We start from the raw sequence: 24,438 nt of genomic DNA on the forward strand, positions 1-24,438 counted from the left end.
ATAAAACAATTGCGATATATTGGATGTAAAATAAATGTCAGAAATAATTGTTTTTGTTTAAACGTAAGACGTGTAGCGTAAATTGCCGTTCAAAAATTGTTAAATATACCTATATACGTATATAATGTTGGTTTCATTTCTTAAAATTAAACCGTAGTACAGTGCTGTCACGCATTAATTCTACACAATTTTAATAAAGAAATCGATGAAAGAATGATTGAATAATTATTTGAAGTACCTGATCTACTTTCAAAATCTAGTTTGCTGGAGTTTTTGACGCGTATAAGAAATGGAGCTTCGTTAATTCCTCTCGACGGAGTCACGTCGAATATTCCGTCATCGCCGTCAATAAACATTTTAAACGTACCATTAGTTCCCTGAAAAAGTAAAATAAACCTTCATAGAATAAACGAGCCCGTCTGAATTTTACCCAGGACATTAAAGAAATGCGTATTTTACATAATTTAAAAAATTATGCTATAAGTTTGATGAACTGCTTCATCGCTCAAGTGAAGGTAAAAGTAAAAGTAAAGAATTTGTAGCTATTCCTGCTACCTAAGAGATGAATAACGTTAACAGTGTGAAGTTTCGTACGTAACAGTGTTATATGCATATTATATAATTCAAGAATTTGGATGGCAAGTTTTTTAAAGTTCTTCGTGGATCGAAGTTAATTGTGAAACATCATATAAATTGCGAATTAGTAGATACAGTAAAACTGTTAAAAGAGAGAAAAATCTAGCAAAACGGAATATAAATCTCGCAAAATTTTGAAGTTCAAAATTCGATAATTACAAATAAGGAAGAAAACATAGAGAAGGAAAATATTGCAATTGATCTTGCGAATATTTGACTTAAAATTGGAAAGATCGATAGAAGAATATCTCTCCTTTCATCGATATCAGATGCCAGTACTAAACCATAAAGTAGAATAAAATCTTATTTTGGAATGGAAAGCAATAATTGTAAAATACGTAGAAACGCAAACACAACGTTATCATAGAATATCGTCACCTTAACTTCAAACAGTATGTTTGAAATTTCATGTGCTCAGAACTGAATCGTCATTTTCTCTCATATATTTTACAGTAATCTTGTGAAGTCATCTAAACTCTTTTTCTCACCAAGTCATGATCGTAAACTTCCGGAATTGCATCCCCGATGAAATTAACCGGCGTATTATGCGGTGCATTTTCGTTTATCTCGGCACGATATCTCGCGCTTCTGAACTTTGGAGTCTCATCGTTCACGTCCGTTAGAATAATAGTGACTTCGGTCGAAACAGACGGTGCAGGCACAATATTCGATACTTCTCTCACGGTAATTTCCAAGATAAAAGTGCCCTCGGCATTTTCCTCTGCCTCACGATCGAGTTGCGCCCTGGTGAACACCAAACCGGAAGTCGTGTCTATGTCGAATAGATACCTCGGACCTTGCGTGATGCTATATGTTACTTTATTATTTATTCCTTTGTCACCGTCCACTGCGCGAACTACAAAATATTTCATGTAATTAATAAGATGTGTTCTGTAATTTAATGTTATATTAGATTGTCCTGGAAGTCCCTTTAATTTTATAGGGAAATAATAGATGCACAACATTTTTTGTTTTATATTAATTTATTGAATTATGCATGATCCATTTTATTCTATATGGATCATATAAAAATGTTGTGCATTTACTATTTAACTATAAAACGAAAGGGACTTGCAGGACAACTTAACATATTGATTTCATTATATAATTTGCGTAATATAGTTGACTAGATGTTAGCTTTGAATGTACGAAATTATAGATCAGATAGAAATAATTTATCGATCAGAATGTTTGGTTCTGCCATAAAGCATAGTTTTATATTATTAATATGATTTCGTACCAAATATTTCTTTAAAAAATAAGCTGTTCAACCTCGTTTTTAAGTTAACGATAATTATATGACAAATATCTGAAAAATTTTCCCTTTGATTTTATCTTTGCTGATTTCTACATTGTTCGATATTGGTAACAGGTTTGCTGACCTTGAAGAACGGATGTGCCTATTCTTGCATTTTCACTGATCCTGGCAACAGGTGTTATGGTTATGAATTCTGGAGGTTGATCCTCGACGTCCTGAACCTTGACGAGTATCGCGGTTGTTCCCGTGTTTACCTGAAATAATTGCCAGTGAATATACAGTGAAAGCTATTTGTATGTCGTTGCTACAACTATAAAGTTAGAATATATGTAACATAATATATAACAAAAACTGTCATTTATATATCATAATACTTGTTTAGAGCATTAAGTTAAATCATTCTAAGTATATAGGCATTTTCGTAATCTTTCAGATATTTAAAAAAATAAAAGTATTTTTAGAGCTAATGTTAGCACTGCTATAAGGGCTTTATCTTGAATGAAATCCTCATACCCTCATACTTACGATAACAGGCAATGTCAATGACAGATAAGTCTCCTTCAACGTATTATGATATAGACAGAATGAACTAAACCTCCTAAAAGTAATTGAATTCGTACAAATTTATGTAATTGTTGTAATTAATCACAATATAATACTAGACAGTACCAAATCTTTTTAATTTCTTTTCGAAATTTCTGTAAGATGTTCTTCAGATATTACGTGTATAGTGTTGGTGGATTTTATTCGTGTACATTTATTACTGTAAGTGTATGATATACAGTTACATTATGTACTTGATCATATTTAATAATAAAGAAAACATTTCTCTTTCCATTTTTACGATAAATCAACTGTACAAGTACTTCTCTCTCCCTTCCTGTACATCTTAATTCGTAAATGAATTCTGATCAGAAGCAAAAAAAAAAAAAAAAAGAAAACATATTTTAACTGAATAAATGGATATTTCATGTATTACAATCTAATATTGCAGATAAAGTTAGTATTCGCAGGTTTCCTAATACCTTTTTCTCACCATGTATAGCACACTTCGGACACTTTTGGATATATTTTTAAACGTTAAATATTTTTCGCGCTTTAAGAGTGCCAAGAAGAACCGTTTACCTTATTTACATACAATTGGTTAATTAAAATTCAACCTCAAAGTCCTTCCCGGAAAGGTGGCGGAAATGTTTTCTGTTTTTCTGGATCCTCATTATGGTACCTTAACAGTTTCCGCAGCAAGCCACAATTTATGACCGTAATTCGGTTTGTTACGTGTTATAAACTGATTTCCATAATTGTACTTTTTTTTACTCGACGCAATCACGAGAGAACTTCGACTAAATTCGTGATCGCCGCAAATTATCGGCGACTTTAGCGTAATTCTTATTAGTAGGACGAGAAAGATATGCGCTGTTGAATATGCATTACAATTAAATTTCTGAATTTGACACGATTGTAAAGATATACGGCACGATATTTAAAAAACACGTTCCATCTGTTACATATAAATCGTATTTATATTAACTGTATCCACAAATCGAACGGTATGAGCAAGCCAAAGCGAACAAAGATATTTCAATTTCAAATATTATCACAGATTGTAAAAACTTGCAATTTCATCATATTTAGATCAACGCCAAACACAAACCTTTTCGTTTATTGCTCGATCGATTGCCAGAATTCTCAACTGGTATAGATATTTTTTTTCGTAATCCAGACGGCCGACAAGGCGGATGACACCCTTTCCATTGACAGTGGAAACGCTGAACACGTCATTATCACCGTCAAGTTCTTGGAGGTAGTAAACCACCTGACCATGTGCTCCTAAATCCGCATCGGTGGCTTCGACCGTTGTTAAAATACCCGGACCGGAGTCTTCACGAAGCGTCAAGGAAGTAGGATGTGGACGGAAGATTGGCACGTTGTCATTAACATCTTCCACCAGAAGCAGTAAACTTTGCGTGATGAAATTTCCTTCACCGAGTCTTCCATCTGTCAGTGTCAACACTAACGCGTACTCGTCCCTTACCTGGCAAAAAGACAAGCGCAACGAAGTTTTTAGACATATTGCTATTTTGTAGTTACAAATTTGTTGCCTCTGGTAAACGAAAGTTTTTAATATTTAGAAAAAAGAAGTTCGATATTATTGTAGTTTAAACTTGATGTATTTATTTATTTGGTCAAATATTTTGTATCGCTTTAGTGGGCAATGGTTAAATGATATTAGTGATTAACACTATTCAATTTTCAAAGTTAATCGGATGATTAAACTTTGATACGATCTTTGGGTGATTTTCGATCAAATTGCATTTTTCTAACGTCAGAGAATTTCTTTTTGACACAAGTGCTCTTTGTAGCTTTTTCTGTGCAGGATTCAGATGAAAATTTGAGGATCGCTCAAACAATAAAGTTTGATTTATTGCTGTACATCTGAGTTCTTTTTTAATAAGAAATGAAATTTATTTTTTGACTGACTCTTACACATAATGCGATGGTTGTTACCATTTGACGAAAAAATCCTAGAACAGGTAACTTGTATCTCTGCTTTGCTTTCATCTAATTAAAAAAATCGTTTCATCTAATTAAAAAAATTAAAACCAAATGCTTAAAAAAATAAGCTATGCATCATTGAAAACGATTTAAGTTTGCCTAATAGAATTTCCCCCTGTTCTATCGTTCTAAATCCCATAGCTCCGTCCACTTGAAAGGAACATCCTGTATATAGCTTACAAAAAAAAGTTGCAAATGCCCATTATGTTAATAACGTATGTGACGGCAAACTCGTCTTTCTGCGTTACTTTCAAGTATAGAAAAATGTGGCGTATCACATAGAGGCGGCTAATAGAATTCCTACGTCAGTATCGTCTTAATGTCAAAAAAGTAAGTTGGGAGTGCCGGATGATCATGAAAGCTTGATAACATGCAAACTACCCTGTCACTTAGAAAGTGGCAGACTTTTTTTTATTATTATTATTATAAACCAATCGCGCGAAAATCACCATCGGGATACGTGCATCGTCAAACCAATAATCACGGGACATACGGTATTCCTCGACAAGAAATTAAACCGCACGGAAATAGTAACATTTAAGAGAGACGATGATGACAAAATAACAACTTCCACGAATAGATCATCGAGCGTAGATCACTAGTTGCACGCTTCTTTAGCTCGTTCGCTCGTCCCTGAGTTTCTCTTTAATGTCTTCGATATTGCTGTTACCATGATCGGTCCTACGATGCGTGAAAGATACTCGAACAAGGAGGATCGTTCGTGCAAGATGCACAACGTCGAACGAGCGAACGTAGAAATTATTTTCTGTATCGCAAAATGGGTGAAGGTAAGAACGAAGAACTGTTTTTAGTTGCCTTTTTACGTTTTGGAGAAATGTACGGGAACGTGCCTCTTCGTTCAAGCGAAGATTCATTGCCTGACAACTTGCATGTTAAAAAACACATGCCAAATACACCAATTAACGTCATAAAAATTAGTACTCGCTGTTTGACGAACTTTATTTATCAGAATTTCTTTGAATATATTCCTTTTATTTTTATCTTCATATAGAATTCTGCAATTCAAGAATACAATTTCTAAATCTTAAAATTTACATGTCACTTAAACATCAGGGTGAATCTTAATACATTGCTGCAATTTTCTACTGAATTTACATTACAAAATTGTATATTGTCTGCTTTTGAGAAGGATCAATAACATAATGGAATTGGAGTTTGCTTTAAGCAATTTCCATTCTTACGTACAACTTGTAACAAATGATACAAATTTTGCTGATCATTGATATTACCACATTTGATTACGATATCGTCGATCAGTTGCTGACTTTGTAAAGTAATTATATGTTTATTGCTAATGACTAAAGTAGTACATAATAATACTACTAAAAGGAATAATCAAGTTCAAAGGTGTTACGAAACATTCAAAGTGGTGCTCAAAGGAACAGTTTCGCTGCTGACAAGCTAATAGAATCATTAGAAGGAAATAGACCGGCTCGAAAACGAATTACCTCTCTGTCCAGTAATTTGTTCAAGTAAATATTGGCTTCGGTTGGACTAAAATTCTCGACCCGAATCACACCACTGCCAGGTTGATCTCTAACGCCGAAAGTCAGGCTGTCACCGTCAGGATCGACGCCGCGAAGCCTGTAAATTAAACTGCCTGCAACAGAAACCAGTTGGCACGAATCGCAACACGATACGGCAACGAACAAAGGGCGTAATTAATTTAAATGTACAGAAATGCTGATTGGACTGTAAACATAGTATACAGGCGTGTAATCTTTGTAAGATAGTTAATGTAAAAAGGAAGTGTAGATCCGTGATGTTTCAAACAGATAATTATTGCATTTAACAATTATAATCATTATAATTGTTATTTTTAAATATTATATATAATTATTAATAATAATTATATATAATATTTAATATCTTTTAATTTCCTGTATAGAATATAGAAATTGATCGAAATGTTGCAAAATATATGCAAGTGTTAATCAAACGAGATGCTAAATGAGAGAAACAAGTTAATCGCAGAGGAATTTTGTAAAAAATTTTGTTTTTGCGAAACTACATGAAAACAGAAGAAGAATTTTCATTAACAGTATTATTCACTTTGTGCGATTTTTTATGGTATATAATAGAATGGAGTAAAAATATTCAAAGCAGTTAAATAATCATACGTGATTAAAGTGATATACTATAATAATAAATAAGTCTTAAACAAATATCAATTTCTAGTCGTTTTTTTTATTATTTTTGCTGTTTTAATTAATTAGGATGAAGCGAAATACATGTTTTAATATATTTATGTTTATGTTATTCGCGCCGTTCGTAGTTATAAATTGAGTTTTCGTTCAATTGATATCATTAATAATTCAAACATGGACATCATTTGCTGTACAGTCCAACAATAATTCAAATTAACGAGATCAAAAATTATTATGACTGAAAGTAATTATATGTTTAATTAAAAAACGAATAACTGTTGTAACGCTTGCAAGCATCACATTTGTCTTATCTCATTCCTTCATAAATAATTCTTCGCTTATTGTATGCTATTAAATAATTTATAACGAATAATTCGTCAAGCTATAAGATACTGAAGAATATTCAGCTGCCAATGGTATTAGTGTCATCATTGCTCGGATTTTATACACTATGACAACTAACATTATTTTATATAATATAGTGTGGCATACTGAAGCAAAAAGCTTATTAAATCACATTGATCTAGGTTAGATATTCAGAAAATAATACAATGAAACGCCTGTGAATACTCTAGTTTCGTATTGTTTCAGGTTAATAATAATCTTCCACATACTATACACGTTTATTTTAATCTTATATTTCTCACCTGAATAAAACTTATTCAAGTACAGACGAAACCTCTTTAAAGGAAAAAGAATTTCCTTAAGTACTAAATAAGTGCGTTACGAGAACTATGAACTAAATATTAGAAATTTTCATTAGCAAAAGAATGGCTCGGAACGATTGTTTCGGAACTATGAATTAAAACGAACTACATGCAAATTTTTAAAAATATTACATTTCATTAAACAATATATATGATTCAACCAGTATCAAGAAGAATTATTTCAAAAAGTTACTAAGAGATGTATAAAACTTTCTTATTATTTTCCAGATTCGATCGATACCTCGTTAAATTCATAAATTGACTTTACTATATATATGTAAATATTCTTGAAAGATGTTGAATAGTACAACACATGTTTCACATAAAAGATTTTACAAAATACATTTTGAAGAATTATGAAGCCGTATAATTGGCACTAAATAAATTACACGCATTTCGCCTTTTATAATAACGAGAATGTCTTATTACACTCAATCTATAACGATTATAATTTTAAATTCAATTACTTAGTAAGTGCAAATCTTGAATCACAAGCTTTTTATATTCTAGTACGTAGAATAATTCGAAAATAGAGATTGTTGAAATGAGAATAAATGGAATAAATACAGATATTAGAAAAAAGTAGAAGATAAGTGTGCAATTGTACAGGAAATGTACGTAAGTAAGAAGAGTATGTGGTTGTGTAAAACGATGTATTATACAACGAATTTCTATATACATGTTCTTACCAACTGGCGTATCGGGACCTTCCTTTAACCTAATGACAATTTCCGTCTGGCCGTCGATCAGGAAACGCGGCGGATTGTTCCTGGCCGAACAACTCGCTAAAAGGCAGGCGAACACGAAAGCAAGCCATTCTGACTTAAACCTGCGTCTCTTGTAGGATCGCAACAACCATGAAAACGCGATGATTGGTTTCGTCGAGGTCATCTTGATGGCAAGCTTCGTGTAATTAACATGGTTATTTTCGCCCGATGAATGGAAATTAACTCGATTTTGAGGTGAATTTGAAGTGTGCGCCGATATTGGAACCTTAAATAAAAGGAGAAAAAAGATTTATTCATTGTGTGGAAGTTATGCATAAAGCCGTAGATAGTATTTTATATATGTTCGTAAATAATATTTTATCATATTTCACACGTTCCAGTTACAGATGTTCGACGTTGTTAATGTATAATTACTTTAAAATATAAAAACGTTATTCACTTTTAGTTTGAATTGTAAGTACATATATCAACGTATTCGATCTTATGCAGAAGTTCTTATGAATGAGACATATCTATTTTATAAATTAAGAATATTTACATTAAAGTTGGAGAAGAGAAGAAAAATAAGTAAATTGTGTGCGTGTTTGTATGGCTGCATATTCTACAAATATTTTTTTAAAGTAACAAGCTAAAATTATATTAAACTAAACTAGTTTCTTGATAAGAGAAACATGCAGTTTCATTAATACAAGTTATGTCCTTTTTTTGATTAAAATGAAATCATTGCAAAAAGTGTAATGTTTAACATCTTCTTTGAGTTATTGGGTGTCATGAATTCTCATAAAAATATTGTTTTTTTTTTACTTACTATTCAGAATATACTCGCTACAAAGATATTATGATTAACTCAAAACAAATTATATATCCGAGCAAATTGGGTTGAAATTCCGTCATCTTTTTAAGACATTGAGAACATCCTACATTTCTCATTTCAAATAGTGTTTAAAACAAGCAACTTCATTTGTATTACAATAACAATTAATTTTATTTGACTTTCACAAAGGAAATATAGTCAATTAAGAAATGATCTACAATGCAAAATACAACGCTTGATGTTCGGTGAAGCATCCAAGCAAACGTTATTATCGTGTATATAAGAATATGAAACACATTCGTATTAATAAATGAATAGCGAGGTCATTAGAAAATTAGATTGTTTCGATACGCGGAGAAACTTTGTATAAACGTACATAGTACGTACACGCATAGAACGAAATGAATCGTTTTTTCTTTTTCACCAAAATATATAGTTAATGTATATGAGTTAATATAGTCGATATAAATGAATCGACCTCGTAAAAGAAATCAGGTTGATTACGATCATATTACGATGCGCCACTTTCCAAGTGCTTGTCACTTTCTCGCTCGCATTAATCCGGCAACGTGTAATTTTCCTAGGTGGAACCGACTTCGAGGAATTTTCACGGATCCTACAGTTAATTAGTTTAATGGTGCAACGCTAAAGACAGAGAATGCCGTAATTGGTCGAGCAGAGAAAACGTGCTGAGGGAAGATCGAGAATCGAGGCGAACCGTCGTCTTACACCCTGCTGAAAAGGTAACTCGGCCAGAAGGAAAGCGCGAGTAAACCGGTTGCAAGATTAGAAAAAGGTTATGGATTTTCTTGAGGCACGCGTACTGATTTCTCCTGGTGAGTGAAAAATAGTGAAAATTCACCTGTCGGCTAATAGAATATTTTCTCGACATGATTTTAGAAGATCTTGCTCCTCGCGCCTCGCTATTGCCATTGTTAAATGTTTCCATTACTTTGAGCGAATATATTTGCGTAGAAGACCGCGGATTTTTATGCACTTACAGGAGATTGGAAAGTACTAATATGTACAGAGTGCACATAATATGCAAGAACATAGACGTTATAATCTTTAATAAGTAAAAAATTATGACACGCAAAGGGTTTTGCAAAATATATAATAAATTATAGTGGTTTATTTTCTGCAGTATAAAAAGAATAATAATTGTTTCCAACATTATACCTACTAAGATATTGATATTAAAAAATTGTAGCGTTATTTAATCTGAATCATTTTCCAATTACCTAAAAAAATTGTACTTATGTAAATAATAAAAAGGCAATTTTATTTATTTAAACCTGTACAGTAGAAAATTTTCTACTAAGAAGATCAAGTTTATCTGTACAAATAGGTCATTATGCTCCAATGTGTATGACAATATCAATTAAAAAATGAATTCTTTTACCTAATCTAGTTAATAGTAGAAAATGATGATTCTATTGAAATTATATTTTATGTTGAAACTGACATTACAGGAACGTTCTAATCTCTGAACAGGCAAATCAGCTATTGTTAAAAGCGAATATGCATTTTCATATATATTCTTCATTAAGTTTAACGCTGTATCAACCATTGATTAATCCTAACTGCTCTGTTTTTCATAAGCTTAGTAAGCTTTGAAAACAAGAAGGAGAAAAAAAATCAAATAATAATATTTCCCGTATTACCACATACATTATAACTGTTACTACATTATAAATTCTAATATTTTTACGTAAACATTATATAGAAAAACCTATTATCTTATTATTTTATATGAAGAGAAAGCAAGAAAAATAAAACTAATCTCGATATAGTAAAGACAGTAATCTTACACATGGATTCTAATCGTTATATATAATGTTTAATCCTATCGTCGATAATGTGTTCTGTTAAGAGATTGAATTCTCTAATACTAAGTCTCGACAATAATTATCTTTGCAATTGTTACGTTCAATTTGGCAAGTGATAAACTGTTTCCCGTGTAATTTCTGTCTGCAACGAAGTGCGTTGTGTTCAATGTCAAGATTGTCAAGAGCCACGAATGACCACAAGGAAAATTAAACGAAGTGAAAGCTCGCCGGAAGTGAGTCTCAGTTGGTTTCTCACGATGTCGGCTATGATACATCATACCGCATAACCGTAATACAAGCGTGAAAAAACAAAGCGAGTTCTTGTCTTCCAAGAAACCGATCCATAGCATCAATTGCACGCTTCATTTTCTTCGAATTTCCGTTACAGATGATTTGTTCTACGAACTCCTCTTTTTAGTAACAGTAAGCAAACCTGCCCATTTGCTTTGCTTTGTTAAATTCTATTAACCAACTTGATCTAATGATCGATTCTATCGATCACTTTGATCTTTCGAAAGGTTCAAATTAAATCTACCTTATGATGGAAATATCGAACATTTATCATTTCATAATTATTATTTATCATATCATACTTCATTCTTATTACTTTAATAATAAAAAATTGTTAAAGCAAAAAAGCGTGTTAATATTTTAGATATCAACACGCGAAAAATAATTTAAGCAATCATTGTCGTCGATGAATATTTAAATACTGAGAGAAGGAAAAGATGGAAAGACCTGATATATCAGGAAGTCCCTACGAAGATTCAGAAAATTGATCTCATCGAAGAAAGAACATGAACGAGTTGAGTGAGCTTCAATTAATAAATATATTTTTCTACAATTACTAAACAAATTGTATTTTTAGAGACATTGTATCTTCACGGCTGAATTCATTTTGAAGCTACTATGTCGTAAAATAAGCAAAATTGGATATGTCGTTATAGATTTTGCCGCTTAACCACATCGCTTTTTTTTTAGAAAAAGGCAATTACATTGTGAAAGTATTTTTCTTTGATAGTAACTTTCAAAAACCACTAATTTTTATTACGATCTTTTGCTTTATTAGATCCGTCGAAGCATACGAACTTTTTTAAACTAGAAAGTTAACGTAGTCTTATAAGAGCAAAGTATTGAAATTGTCATCTCCGGATATCCAACTTCTCCGGCTACTATTTCAAGTAAATAGCTCAGTTAATCAGAACACTGGAACACCTGTGATATTCTAATTAATAACAGCATAATTACAGATTTAAACATAGCAATCATAGTGGAGTCATGTAACTTTGAAGTCATTAAACAAGGAATACATATATGTAATATCGTGATGTAATATGTTTACAAAAGTGGACAATAGAGATGTTAATCAGACAGATAAGACGATTGTGGCTTAACTTGAACTATTCATACCAAACGTACAGAACACAGCGCAATCCACACTCTCTCGGCAACGCCACTCGCAACCTCCGTCTCCGCTCGACTCGCACTCGGCTTCTCGACTCGCACTCTGCTTTTCGACTCGCGCTCTGTTTCCCGACTGACCGTTGTCGCATTCCATTGCCCTTTTCCTAGGCCCACCGCACACGTGTTCTGCAGACGCTCGTGGCCAGGGTCACGTAGGTCTTTTCCACGAAACTATGCACTTGAAAAGACCGATGACACATTGATGGGCCCGACGGCGCCTCGGCTCTCGCGACACTGTTCATAGTTCGTCCGATATTTCCCAGGCCTTTCGTCCACGATACTACATTCGGCCATCCTGCAATAACATCTGCCCTCAGATGTTGCCTTTTATCTCGCTGTCATCAGATGCGTCACTTTCGGCGTTTAGGACCCAAGGTTTCATAAAATCGAGGTGTGCACGGGTCCTTCCTCAGGTACTGCTTCGCACGCTTTCTTCTTTTCTTGTAATTTCGCAGGTTCCCTTCTAGCTTACCTATGTTTCGCTGGGTTAGGCTACAGTCAAGGCAGTTGGACACCACGTGTTCGACCTTTTCGCGTAACCCCTTGAACCAGAAGTCCTTCTTGACCATAGCTTCTGTTTTGGTAACCTCGAAATGCCCACGCTCGTGCGCTTGCCTGACTACCTGAGCCCGCATCGCCTTCGATACTACTATTAGCACATCGTCCTCACACTCCTTATACAAAATATTGTTTCTTACTACCTGCCCATCGGCCTGACTGCACGTTGCGGCGTCCAAAATCCTACAGACTTCAATGTCCTTGTTCTGTGCCCTTCTCAACCGTGCAATCAGCCCGTCTTCACTCTCCGTTACATACACAGTGCTCGGCAGGGGGTTCCTACTCGGAGCATCTACATGCTGCATACTTTTCCCCGGCCGATGACACGCCTGATACTTAATCTCGCCTAGTAACAAGGCCCATCTAGCCACACGCACACCCAAATCTTTCTTTCTAACTACACCTATCGGACTCGCATACTCCAAGTCTGACGATTTGATGACACCCTCGTTTGTCCACGCTTCCATCAAATCATCTTCTTCCTTTCTTTCCGACGGCGCCAGTCTTCGCGGTCTTCGCGCTACCGGTTTGTCGCTTTTCAGAACTATTTTCTCGGTTATTCCGACGTCTCGCTTCTTCTCCGGCCTATACCCCCTAACGATATCGCGAATCGCTTCACGATAATGCGGTTCCCGTACGCGTGTCAGGTCTGTTTCGTCGGTCTGTTCTACCGCGTTTACCCCCAGTACATCCGGCGCGTCCTCGTGACCGTCGGTCTGATCGTCGAGTCGTAAAAATGTCACCTCGCCCCGTTTGACTCGCAACTCTACCTGGTCTAAAAAGTCGGTACCTAAGAGTAGACTGTGTCTTGTCATTACCTTATTCGAGACAACATGCAGAGTGACAGTAAAGTCGCACCCGTCGACCGTCATTACCCTTGTGAACTCGCCCCAGGTACTATTGCCAACAGAACCAAAACCATCGAACCTAAGTTTGCAGTTTCCCAGAGGTGGTGATCCTAACCTCGCATACTCATCCGCTCGTATGAACGTAAGGTTACTACCTGTATCCACTAATGCCACAAACCTACAATCATCTATCGCCACTTCCTTCACATACTTCCCCTTTTCGGATCTTGACACTACGCAAGTCTCTTTCGGTTGTGCCGTACACCTCGCTGCAATATGTCCAAATCCGCTGCACTTGAAACACCTAACACCTTCTCCCCTCTCCGGACACTTAACACTTAGATGATCCTCACTACCGCAAATGAAGCATCTTCTTTTCTTCATTGCATCTACAGATTGACTGGGCTTCCCGTTCTTCTGGGTTTTAGCCGACTTCACAATCGACTTTGCTCTGCGACTCTTCTGCTCTTCGTACATTACTAACCTCTTCCTCAACTCTTTGATTGACGTAGCGCCGTACAATACAGCCTTATTGTTCTCGTCGTCTATTATTCCATCCACTATGTATTCCACCTTTGCTTCCTCCTCCATGTCCACATGGCTGGCTATCTCGAGCATGCGGTACATGTAAGCCAAACATGCTTCATCACTCTCCTTTTTTGTTTCTTCAAGTTTCTGATGAACTTGCCTACTGTTGACTTTCCTCGAAAATTCTTTCACTAGCCCCCTCTTCAACTCATGCCAAGTCCTGGCGTGACACTCGAAGCTCGCAAATATTTTCGCTGATCCCTTCAGCAGCTTCCTCGCGTAGACTGCCTTCTGCCCATCCGACCACATGCACGTATCAGCGACTTCCTCGAACGACTCGAACCATCGTTCGACATTTTCACCTCTGTTGCCACTAAACGACTCTAATGCATCTTCGACGTCTCTAAAACTCAGTGTCGAACGAACACATGCCCTTCGACAACATTCGTCACGGTCCTGATGCACCCTTCGCGTATCTCTCTTGTATCCTCTTGCGTTTTTCTTGTCATCTTCATCCTCACTTTCGTCGTCGCTTTCTTCTTCCGACGATATGTCGTTACCATCCATGGCCGCTCGTAGCCGTGCGCGTAACTCTACTTTTCTTCCCGTCGTTTTTAAACCCAAACTAGCGAGGCGCTCCTTCAACTCCTTCGTATTCATTTTCTCAACATCCTCACCTTCGTTGCAATCACGCTCAGCTCTCTGTACATTTTCTAAATCTCGTTGACCGGTTAGCTCTTCACCGCCCGTCGATCCCTTACGATACGATTGTCCAGCCCTACACGCCCGATTCAGCCTTGCAATCAGCACTGACCTCGCACCCGATATAGGGAGGTTCATTCGCGCGAGCTTATTCCTCAGCTCCTCCAGCGTCGAACCCTCTTCACCCGACAATCGTTCGTCCCCGACGTTGGCCATTTTTCACACAACACAAACTTACACAGTCAACGATATCGTCTTTTACCGCACCGCGTACCGGTAAATTCACAACTAGCTCGAATAGCTCCGTTAAACCGTTTCGTTTTCTGTCTTGTCCAATCCCGGACGAGCCCCCAAAAATATGTAATATCGTGATGTAATATGTTTACAAAAGTGGACAATAGAGATGTTAATCAGACAGATAAGACGATTGTGGCTTAACTTGAACTATTCATACCAAACGTACAGAACACAGCGCAATCCACACTCTCTCGGCAACGCCACTCGCAACCTCCGTCTCCGCTCGACTCGCACTCGGCTTCTCGACTCGCACTCTGCTTTTCGACTCGCGCTCTGTTTCCCGACTGACCGTTGTCGCATTCCATTGCCCTTTTCCTAGGCCCACCGCACACGTGTTCTGCAGACGCTCGTGGCCAGGGTCACGTAGGTCTTTTCCACGAAACTATGCACTTGAAAAGACCGATGACACATTGATGGGCCCGACGGCGCCTCGGCTCTCGCGACACTGTTCATAGTTCGTCCGATATTTCCCAGGCCTTTCGTCCACGATACTACATATAATATAATACATCTGTTACGACTTTATGATTGTCGGTGAAGACGACATACTTTTAGTCATTGAAAAATGCTAAACTATAAAATTTCTTTCAATTTTTCTACGATTTCAATAACTTTCTGAAATGTTCAAATATACTTGTCTTTTTTACTCATAAATAAGTCTTAATCAAACAAATTTATTTCGTGCTACATAACGATGACGTGAAAATATCCAAATTCTTTCACGATTTCAAATATGAAGTTTCATTCCTTAAATCGAACGCTTTTATATCGATATGTATAATTTCTAAATTCTTGGAATTATTTCTAAATTAATTTCCTGTTAAGTACATGAGATTCAAAGTATTTTTGAATCACTCATTAACATTTGTATTATTAATTCAGGAAACACTTTAATATATCAAACGTAATACATGTTTCAAATGATGATGGCGAAGAAAAATCGTACATGAAACATTTCCTTCTTCTAGCTGTTCAGTTAATAAGAAGGCTACTGTTTTTTAATTAAATCTTAGAACGTTAAATCAATTAACGAATCAAAAGCACAAGTTTATAAATATTTGCATACATATTATTTCCGCTTTTTCTAGACTTAATAAATCTTTCTTAAAATTTTAAAAATCTCAAATCTAAATCAGCACTTCCGTCTGTCTGCTCATTACATAAAAATGATACATACATTACATGATATATTAATTTGGACAGTACTGAAAAATTATTTAACTATTTTACTTTTTACATTATGTGATTACTTAGATGTTTCTTTATTTTATAGACAAAAGTAAACTTTTAATGTATATTATTTAAAGATATAACTTCTATACCCTTTTTGAGAAAGAGAACATGACTAGAGTATATGAATATCTTTAATAAATTTGACGCAAAGAACGCTATGTTTCATCGTAAATAATCGATAAAATATTTCTGTAAATTTATGTTACTATTGTTCTTAGAATTTATTAGTTCTAATTTTCCATTTGTATATTTCAATTTCCGTGTATATTTTTAGTAATTCATATTATAGTAAAACAGTCTATCTTATATGAAAGAATTATGTGGAAGAAAGAATATTTTCACTTGGCTATAATTATAATACTACTGATATAAAATGTAAGAAACTATAACAATCAGAGAGCATGTAATATCATGGAGATTGATAAATAGTTAATTGAAATGGATACCAGAACTATTTTCTTAATTAATACGAGGAAGTAAGCATTTTTTCCCATTAAAGCCATTAAAGTACATAGGTTTATATTATTCAATAACTGTAAGAGATGATTGCTACGTTTCCTTCCATTTAAAATTCCATAATTACCTTTTCGAAAAATTAATGTACGTCTGTAACTGAACTTCTGCTCTTTTCTTAAACTTCGCTCAAACTCTTTTATCTGATAATTAATAATGATAGTTATTACGAAACTTATTATTAATCATCGTCAATGATAATTCTGAAATTTATTACGAGCTATCCCTGACAAAATTATGAAATTCTTTTTCTTTTAACAAATTCCATCGAAACAACTGCTATAAGATAAATGTTTCAAGAAATTATTTTCGAAACAGTTAAATAAAACGAACGATATTAGCTACGTTCTTCGTTTCATTTCCGATCCAATTTTTTTATCGTTAACAAATTCCTGAAGTCTGCGGAAAATATGAAAGTTTGTTAAAGCAAGAGTGATCAGAGCATAAAAATTCGAAGGCAATGGCAGGATGAAGCGCGTACCTCCCAACATTTACAAAAGCTTCATTCATGGCGAGTCTTGTGTACCAACAATATTAGCAAGCAATTAACACGCGATCGATGAAAAGTAACAAATGCAAATGAGACTAATCCGAGATGAAGAGTTTGACGGTTGTTGAACCGCACCAACTTCATTAAGGAATCGTTCATTGGCTTCTTCTCGGTGGCTACTCGTTCGCCATTCGTGGGCAAGAGCATCCGGCTGTGGTCAGTGGTCTGCAAGGCCGATGCCCGGAAACCAGATAGTTAAGTCAGATTACGAAACATCATTAATTCAGTCTCGAAGAGCATCTAGATTAGAGAAAAAGTCGTGACCGAGATGACCAACTTTTTTTTCAAAATTACAGTTCATAACCACTTTTCTTGCTACGAACACCATCGCGTGATAATTATATCAAAGGGGGCGTTGAAACCACACGCTAAAGCCGAACGTGTTTAAGTCTAAGACTACCCTCTGTTAAGGTGAAGTGAAACGAGATACAGTGGCTTGGATGTGATGTCGTGCGAATAAAAGACACCGGTACAACGATCGTATACGATAACCTTATGGGTAAACTGCGGATTTTCATTCGTTCATGAGAAATTAAAAAATGTAAAACTACACAAAATGCATATAATACGCAAGGACATAAAAATACTCGCTATGGTATTTAATATGTAAAGCAAATCACTGCTTGCATTCCATTTCTTTGGTCGTGTTTATTAAGATACGAATTTGCATAATAGTACGCAGATGATCTTATCAGATGTTGACTGAAACAATGCATACTTTATATGTATAAACTGTATCATACATAAACTGCATAGTAATATACGACAAATTTACAGATACGTACGTTAATTAACAAACATAGTCTATGTATTCCAATATATCATTTCTTCTCTTGCGCAATAAGTTACCAATAATAGTAGATTTACAGGTTACAAATCGCAACTTGGAGAATTCTGTTGCACAAATAGTTTTGCGAATTACAAATATATCTTTACAACTTATAAGATCGCGATCATTGTGGGGTATTTTAAAGAATACAATTAAAAATGTAGAACCTCCGTAGAAAATTGTTTTACCTACCAAGTCTTATAGAAAGCGCTATATTTTGGATACTCGATACGTGTCTTCATATTATGCGCATTGTGTGCAATTTTGCAATTCCAGATTTCCTACCAATGCATAGCAATCCGTGGTCTACGTATCACGTATTCTTGGTACACTTATACCGTAAGTATATTTTCCTAAACGCTTTCAATTATACCTTATCATACTGTACAATACGTACTCTACTTTGTGTTGAAAATCTTTTTCAATCCACCATAACGACAAAAATACGCAACAGCCTGTGACGTCAATGTTTGACCATTTTCCTACAGTGCAATAAACGATTAACGTAATGAGTGGTTTCAATGTACATGCGAAGGTATTTTTCACGAATGGTTCGACACTTCGGGAATACATTCACGAACACACGCATATATGCTGTGTGGTGTTCCTCTTGCCAACAGAGTGTGTCGGCCACGCTCTTGACTTTTAAGACTGCTAAATAGGAGACCATTCTAAAGGTTCGTTGTTTTCATACGACTCGAAAAAAGTAACGTAACAACTGGGGCGATAGTACACCGATTATGCTTTACAGTTACCTTTTTTTATTCCTATTCTCAGAAAGAACAATACCTCACAATTATCAATATATCTATTATGAGAGGTGTCCATATTACTTACAATTCTATTGGACATGAAAATATTGAAATCGTATGAAATTTACAAAAGTATAGAAAATATTAAAAATATTGAAAATCGAACTTTTACGTAAGTCCAAAATATCACGTATAATATTTTTAAATAAATAAATAAATATTATACGATATTAGATTAGAAATAAAATATCAAATTTTATGGAGCGATAATTTTAATCCCGAGTTTCGTAAATTGTCATAGATTAGGGAAATTGATGTTTCTAATAGTTTTTTATATAAATACTATCTTCGTGGAAATTCAAATTCCCTGCATAGGAAAAAATAACATCGAGTATTTATCACCTGTAACTCCTATAACTTATAATAACAATTATATAAATTGCACGATGTTTCACGGTTTCTTTTAGCAAGTAACTTTCCTTATGACCCTGAAATCTTCGGTACATTCATACATATATAGAAGCACAACATACCTGTATTAACGATAGCCCTTTTTTTAGCTCCTCGTATCAATCAATCGAAATTTTAAGACTCGACCTAGTTCCAACACGGCACTCTATTATGACAATATAGGATACTGACAACGTAGCGATAGAAACGTTTTAAACACGGTATCTGCTATTTCTTTTCCTTCTACTACTTTCCAACTCCATAGGCACAAGTAATCATTTATCGTTTAAAAAAGAAAAAATCAATTCAGCGATAGATTAACGTCTAAAGTAGAATAAAATATATGTACAGTGCAAGTCCATTTATTTAAATATTTATATCAAAATATTAATTAGTGCCCTATTAAATGAAGTGTCTGTCGAATCTATTTATCTGAACGTGAATTCCTAAACGGAAATAATTGATAAATTTCGATAAAAGGTAACGAGAGAATTATTCGACAGTTCGCAGATAAGCTAGACAATTTATAATATTTCACTTCTATTGGAATTCTCGAACATTTTATTAACACAAATTAATCCGAAAGCGTTTTCTTTTCTTGCAAATATATGTATGTATTCCTATATGAATGTACTATAGTTAGTTTACTGGGAAAGCAACACATCTTCAAAACCGTAAATTTTGAGATCTCTAAGAAAGTTAATTCTAGAGATATTTATGTACCAAAATATCAGTATCACAATTGTCAAATAATATTATGTCACTCAAGAATAACATCGACATTTTCACAACAATAAAAGACGAACACAAATAACATTTTTTTCGAAACACTCAGAATCCGAAGACTATCGGCTAAATTGTAAAAGAAGCAACATCTTTTTCATTTCTAAATCAATCAAGCAATTTGTAATTCGTCGCTTCAAATTTATCGACTTCCATTTTAAACTGTTTTTCTGGAAAAGTTGCTTCTCTCGATCGTGTCGCTTTCTCGCCATACCAATAATATCGTTTTAATCATAGAATCATAATTACCAACTATAGACAACCATTGAAAGAGGAAATTCCAACATAATCTCGAAACAAAAGAATCGACGCGACATTAAACACTAATTAAAAGCAGAAAAAGAAAAAAAAAAGATGGCTACCGTTGTCCACGGTACACCATGTTGTTAATTCGAAAGGCAAGGACATCCTTTGTGTGTGTTTCACTTGGGGAGAGCAGAGGAAGTTTTTATGCATGGTGGTCCGTCGAAAATAGACAGTAAGGTCGTGTTTCAACCAGGGATACTCCGAGGTGCGTGACGTCATTTCCTACACCTGCCATGCATGCTTCCGAATGATAACACCGCACGTGGTATTGACACACCCCATACCACCGTCTGCTATCCAATTCACCCCATACAGGATACATCGTTGCGTGACGGCCGGCTCGCATCGCTGATACGTGCACGATTGTCTCTCCCCCTGCCGTTCTCTCTTTAATGTGTAATGCACATGCTTTACCGACGATAAATTACAGCTTACGATGATAATTGTTTCGATTCGTGCCGTGCCGACTGACTTCAGAAATTTTCATTCTGCTTGCTGGTTTACAGTTAGGAAAATGATCTCATCGCGTTTTCCAACGCGCTGTAACGTTCCTATAACTATGAAATTTATGTATCGTCGAATGATACAATCAAGAGCAAAACATTGGAATGTTCGTCATGTATATGTAGCAAGTTGTTTGCGTTAAATTCCACTTAGCTCTTTTCTTAATGGTAGTAACGATTTTTGATATAACTTCCTTGAAAAAGGTTAATGTACTGGATGGTTTATGCTTGTGATGTATTCCGGAATGTGAAGTAATTTCTTTTTTCTTTTTTCTTTTAGTTATTTGCAATGAACTTTTCTGAGACGCGTTGGTAACTGACAATAGGAAATGATTTAGAGATTTTATTCAGGTTTCATCGTTTCTGATATGTAAGAGCGACGTAAACGTGTTCTACGGTTGAGACGAGAGTTTAATAAAATTAAAGCGTCTAATAGGATGAGCGTAGAACCAAAGACGAAGTATATCGAACTGTGAGAAATTTCTTCCACAGAGTGTTATGTATTTTGTTTTTCTCTGTGCATACACAGAGTAGGGAGAAAAAGTAACATTTACGAGTACGTGTTTTATTTACTGTAATGATTATGTAAATGTAAAAAAATGTTTCCATCATATTATGTTCTCAAAGATATCACTTACAGGACACTGATCGCTCCTATCGTGTTACAGTCCTGAAGCCAGTTAGTTATTGGCCGTAACAGTGTCCGTATTTCTAACTAACTAAACAGGCTACATTTCATTACAAAGCTAAAAGTGCAATTAATTAACGAATCAAAACTGCAACAAATGTTCAAGTTGTTATAATAGATTAAATCGTTCCACTTTTCAATTATCGTAATTACATTTTTTTAACTACTTTATAAAAAGAATCGACTAAATAGAAAGTTCAATATTTCACGTAACAATGAATGAAAAACTGTATAAAATCACATACCTATAGGTAATACACTAAATTTAAGAATAAAGCTCTATTACGATATAAATAATACACAAATTAATATATACTGAAAGATATTTGATATCTGATAAAGTACGTACGCAGAGATCTAATATTTCAACACGATAAAGAAACAAAACAAGATAAATTTCATCAGTCCGCATCGCTCAACAACGATTAGGCAACTCAAGAGAATTAAACTTCACTCGCCTTTGAATATAGAGATCGTAATCGCTTAAACGAATACTTTGATCATTTTGACTTGCTTAGATATTTACAATTTTAAAAACTAGCGATTTAAAATTTTAAGACATCGTCGAACGAATAAAAATAGTTTTAACATTGAGGCAACGAAATATTGCACTGTCTGTACTCTCCGACCACACGGATATTGTAAATATTATGGTGTAGCCGAAATAAATCTTGCACGAGGTTTCAAACGCTTAATAAAAACAAACAGGACTATCAAGTTTTTGTTATGTGTATATGTACATAATATGATTCTTATAAAAGTAAATCCACATTTTCCTTGAAACAAATCTTTCCGGTAAATCTCCCTTTCAAATGAGAATGCAATAGCTGATATAGTAGAGAATGCTTAATTGATTTTAAAATTCGCGAAAGAATCAATTTTGAACGAAAGCGTGTTATTAACATAATATACAGTTTTTTCGAAACCTAATTGTACGATCGTAATAATGAAAAGTATTCCCACGAGTTGCAGCTATTGATAATTAGACACTATCTCATTATATCGTGTTCTGCATAGTTATGCAAAGATAAAATGCGAGTTTCATAAAATGCTTAACGCGCGGTATATACGTTGGTTAGCCATCTACGTTATTTCGTTATTACACATTTTATTGCTTTCATATGTGCGATCTAATTTGTTGCCTTTCATGCTTCAAGATTCGTCTTCAAGAGGAACTGAGGGCTCCACGCGATTATATAAAGAGAGATGTACTCCGTGAGAACGAATTCTCCCATGGAAGAAAACACCTCGTAGAAATCATTACAAAGAACCTAATAATTTCCAGTCGTAAGTGAAAAAGAGAAATGAGATTTCGTAATGTCATTGTATTATGTGGCACAGGCGAAAAATAATTAAACCGCTGTCCTTACATTTCATTCGAGATTGCGTCACGATTATTAGCGGTTAATTATTGATAGCTGTGCTGGGAAAAAAATTGAGGACACCGGCAATCGCGTTCGGGTTTTGCAGCATTGACATCCTAATTGTGTATTTGAATTCTTCTTTGTCAACGAACATAGGAACAAACATATGAAGTATTCGTATAAATATAAAGTAGATACAATACAAAGTAGCACGTACAACTTACACAATTTATATTGTGCTGCGTAAAGCATATGCTATTATGCAAGATCATTTCAGCAATCAAATTCAGTTCATGTCTTACATTTAATATCGAATATGTGATAATATTTGGAAAGAACATTAGCTATACTATACATCTATATATTATTAAAAGATATCTATTAATGTATATTTAATACGTATAATAATAATAATATTAATAGCAGCAACAATTTATAGCATTGTATATTAACCCCTAACTCTGTTATTTTTGGGTCATAGATGATTCAGATTCAATTTAAGTTACGTTAAGAATCACTAACTTTTAAAATATTTCTAATTACTTCACTTAAGCTATTCTGGGTATCTGGGAAACGATTCAATAGAAACAGTTATAGTGTTATGAATATAGGATATACAGACATAAACATAAACATATAAAAATATAAAGACATAATAATCCTATTAAAAAGTACATCAGATTGTACAGATATCAAACAACAAGAGTACATATTAAATAGCGGTGTATAATCGATGGAAAGTAGAGATTTCATATGTACTTTATAAGCATATTATACAACTGTACCTATTAATATATCGTACGATTCTCTGTTATTCATAAAATGTACTATTTTAATAAACAATTTAGATTTATATCCGAACTATATAATTCCACGCAAGATTCTGCTACGTGTATTAGTATTTTGTCTTTTGGAACGAATCATATACATATGTACAATTACAATTAAAATTATAATAAACAATCGGAGAATATAAGAAACAATCCTGTTAAGAATTTACAAGCCAACTTTCCATTAGAAATTTTCATACAGATAGATATTTATCGAAAATATCCAAATTATTACTTCAATCACATTTATTAAAATTTTCATCAGACGTCTCACACACACGAAGTCTAATTATGTATTATATTTTACAATTTACCTATGGTAATTTGCAAACACTAAAGCCCGATTCAAGGAATTAGTATGTAACTGCACACTGTACTAATTGCATATCAGAAATCCGACGAAATTCTGCACTGACATAATTCGCAGAAGCGCGTCACTCACGATAGACGCGTTGTCTAACCTATACCTGTCACTCTCTGGAAGCGTTGCCGAACTTCCCAAAAATCACGAATAACAGAGTTTTGAAAACTTTCGCAACACGAA

At 34.5% G+C, this 24,438-nt stretch overlaps 1 protein-coding gene across 2 annotated transcripts in view; it reads right to left on the reverse strand.

Moving 5' to 3' along the window:
* Nucleotides 1-24,438, reverse strand: part of LOC117204665 (cadherin-23) — a 36,078-nt gene that overhangs the window by 10,991 nt on the left and 649 nt on the right. For both annotated transcript variants that reach the window (XM_033442280.1, XM_033442279.1), the window contains exons 2-7: nucleotides 8,015-8,318; nucleotides 5,920-6,071; nucleotides 3,549-3,929; nucleotides 2,019-2,148; nucleotides 1,125-1,492; nucleotides 239-377 (exon numbers count right to left, since the gene is read on the reverse strand). In XM_033442280.1, coding sequence (XP_033298171.1) covers nucleotides 239-377; nucleotides 1,125-1,492; nucleotides 2,019-2,148; nucleotides 3,549-3,929; nucleotides 5,920-6,071; nucleotides 8,015-8,318 — 1,474 coding nt within the window. The remainder of the gene's footprint in view (nucleotides 1-238; nucleotides 378-1,124; nucleotides 1,493-2,018; nucleotides 2,149-3,548; nucleotides 3,930-5,919; nucleotides 6,072-8,014; nucleotides 8,319-24,438) is intronic.

Source organism: Bombus bifarius, unplaced genomic scaffold (assembly GCF_011952205.1).
Source record: "Bombus bifarius isolate JDL3187 unplaced genomic scaffold, Bbif_JDL3187 scf7180000007979, whole genome shotgun sequence".
NCBI lineage: Eukaryota > Metazoa > Arthropoda > Insecta > Hymenoptera > Apidae > Bombus > Bombus bifarius.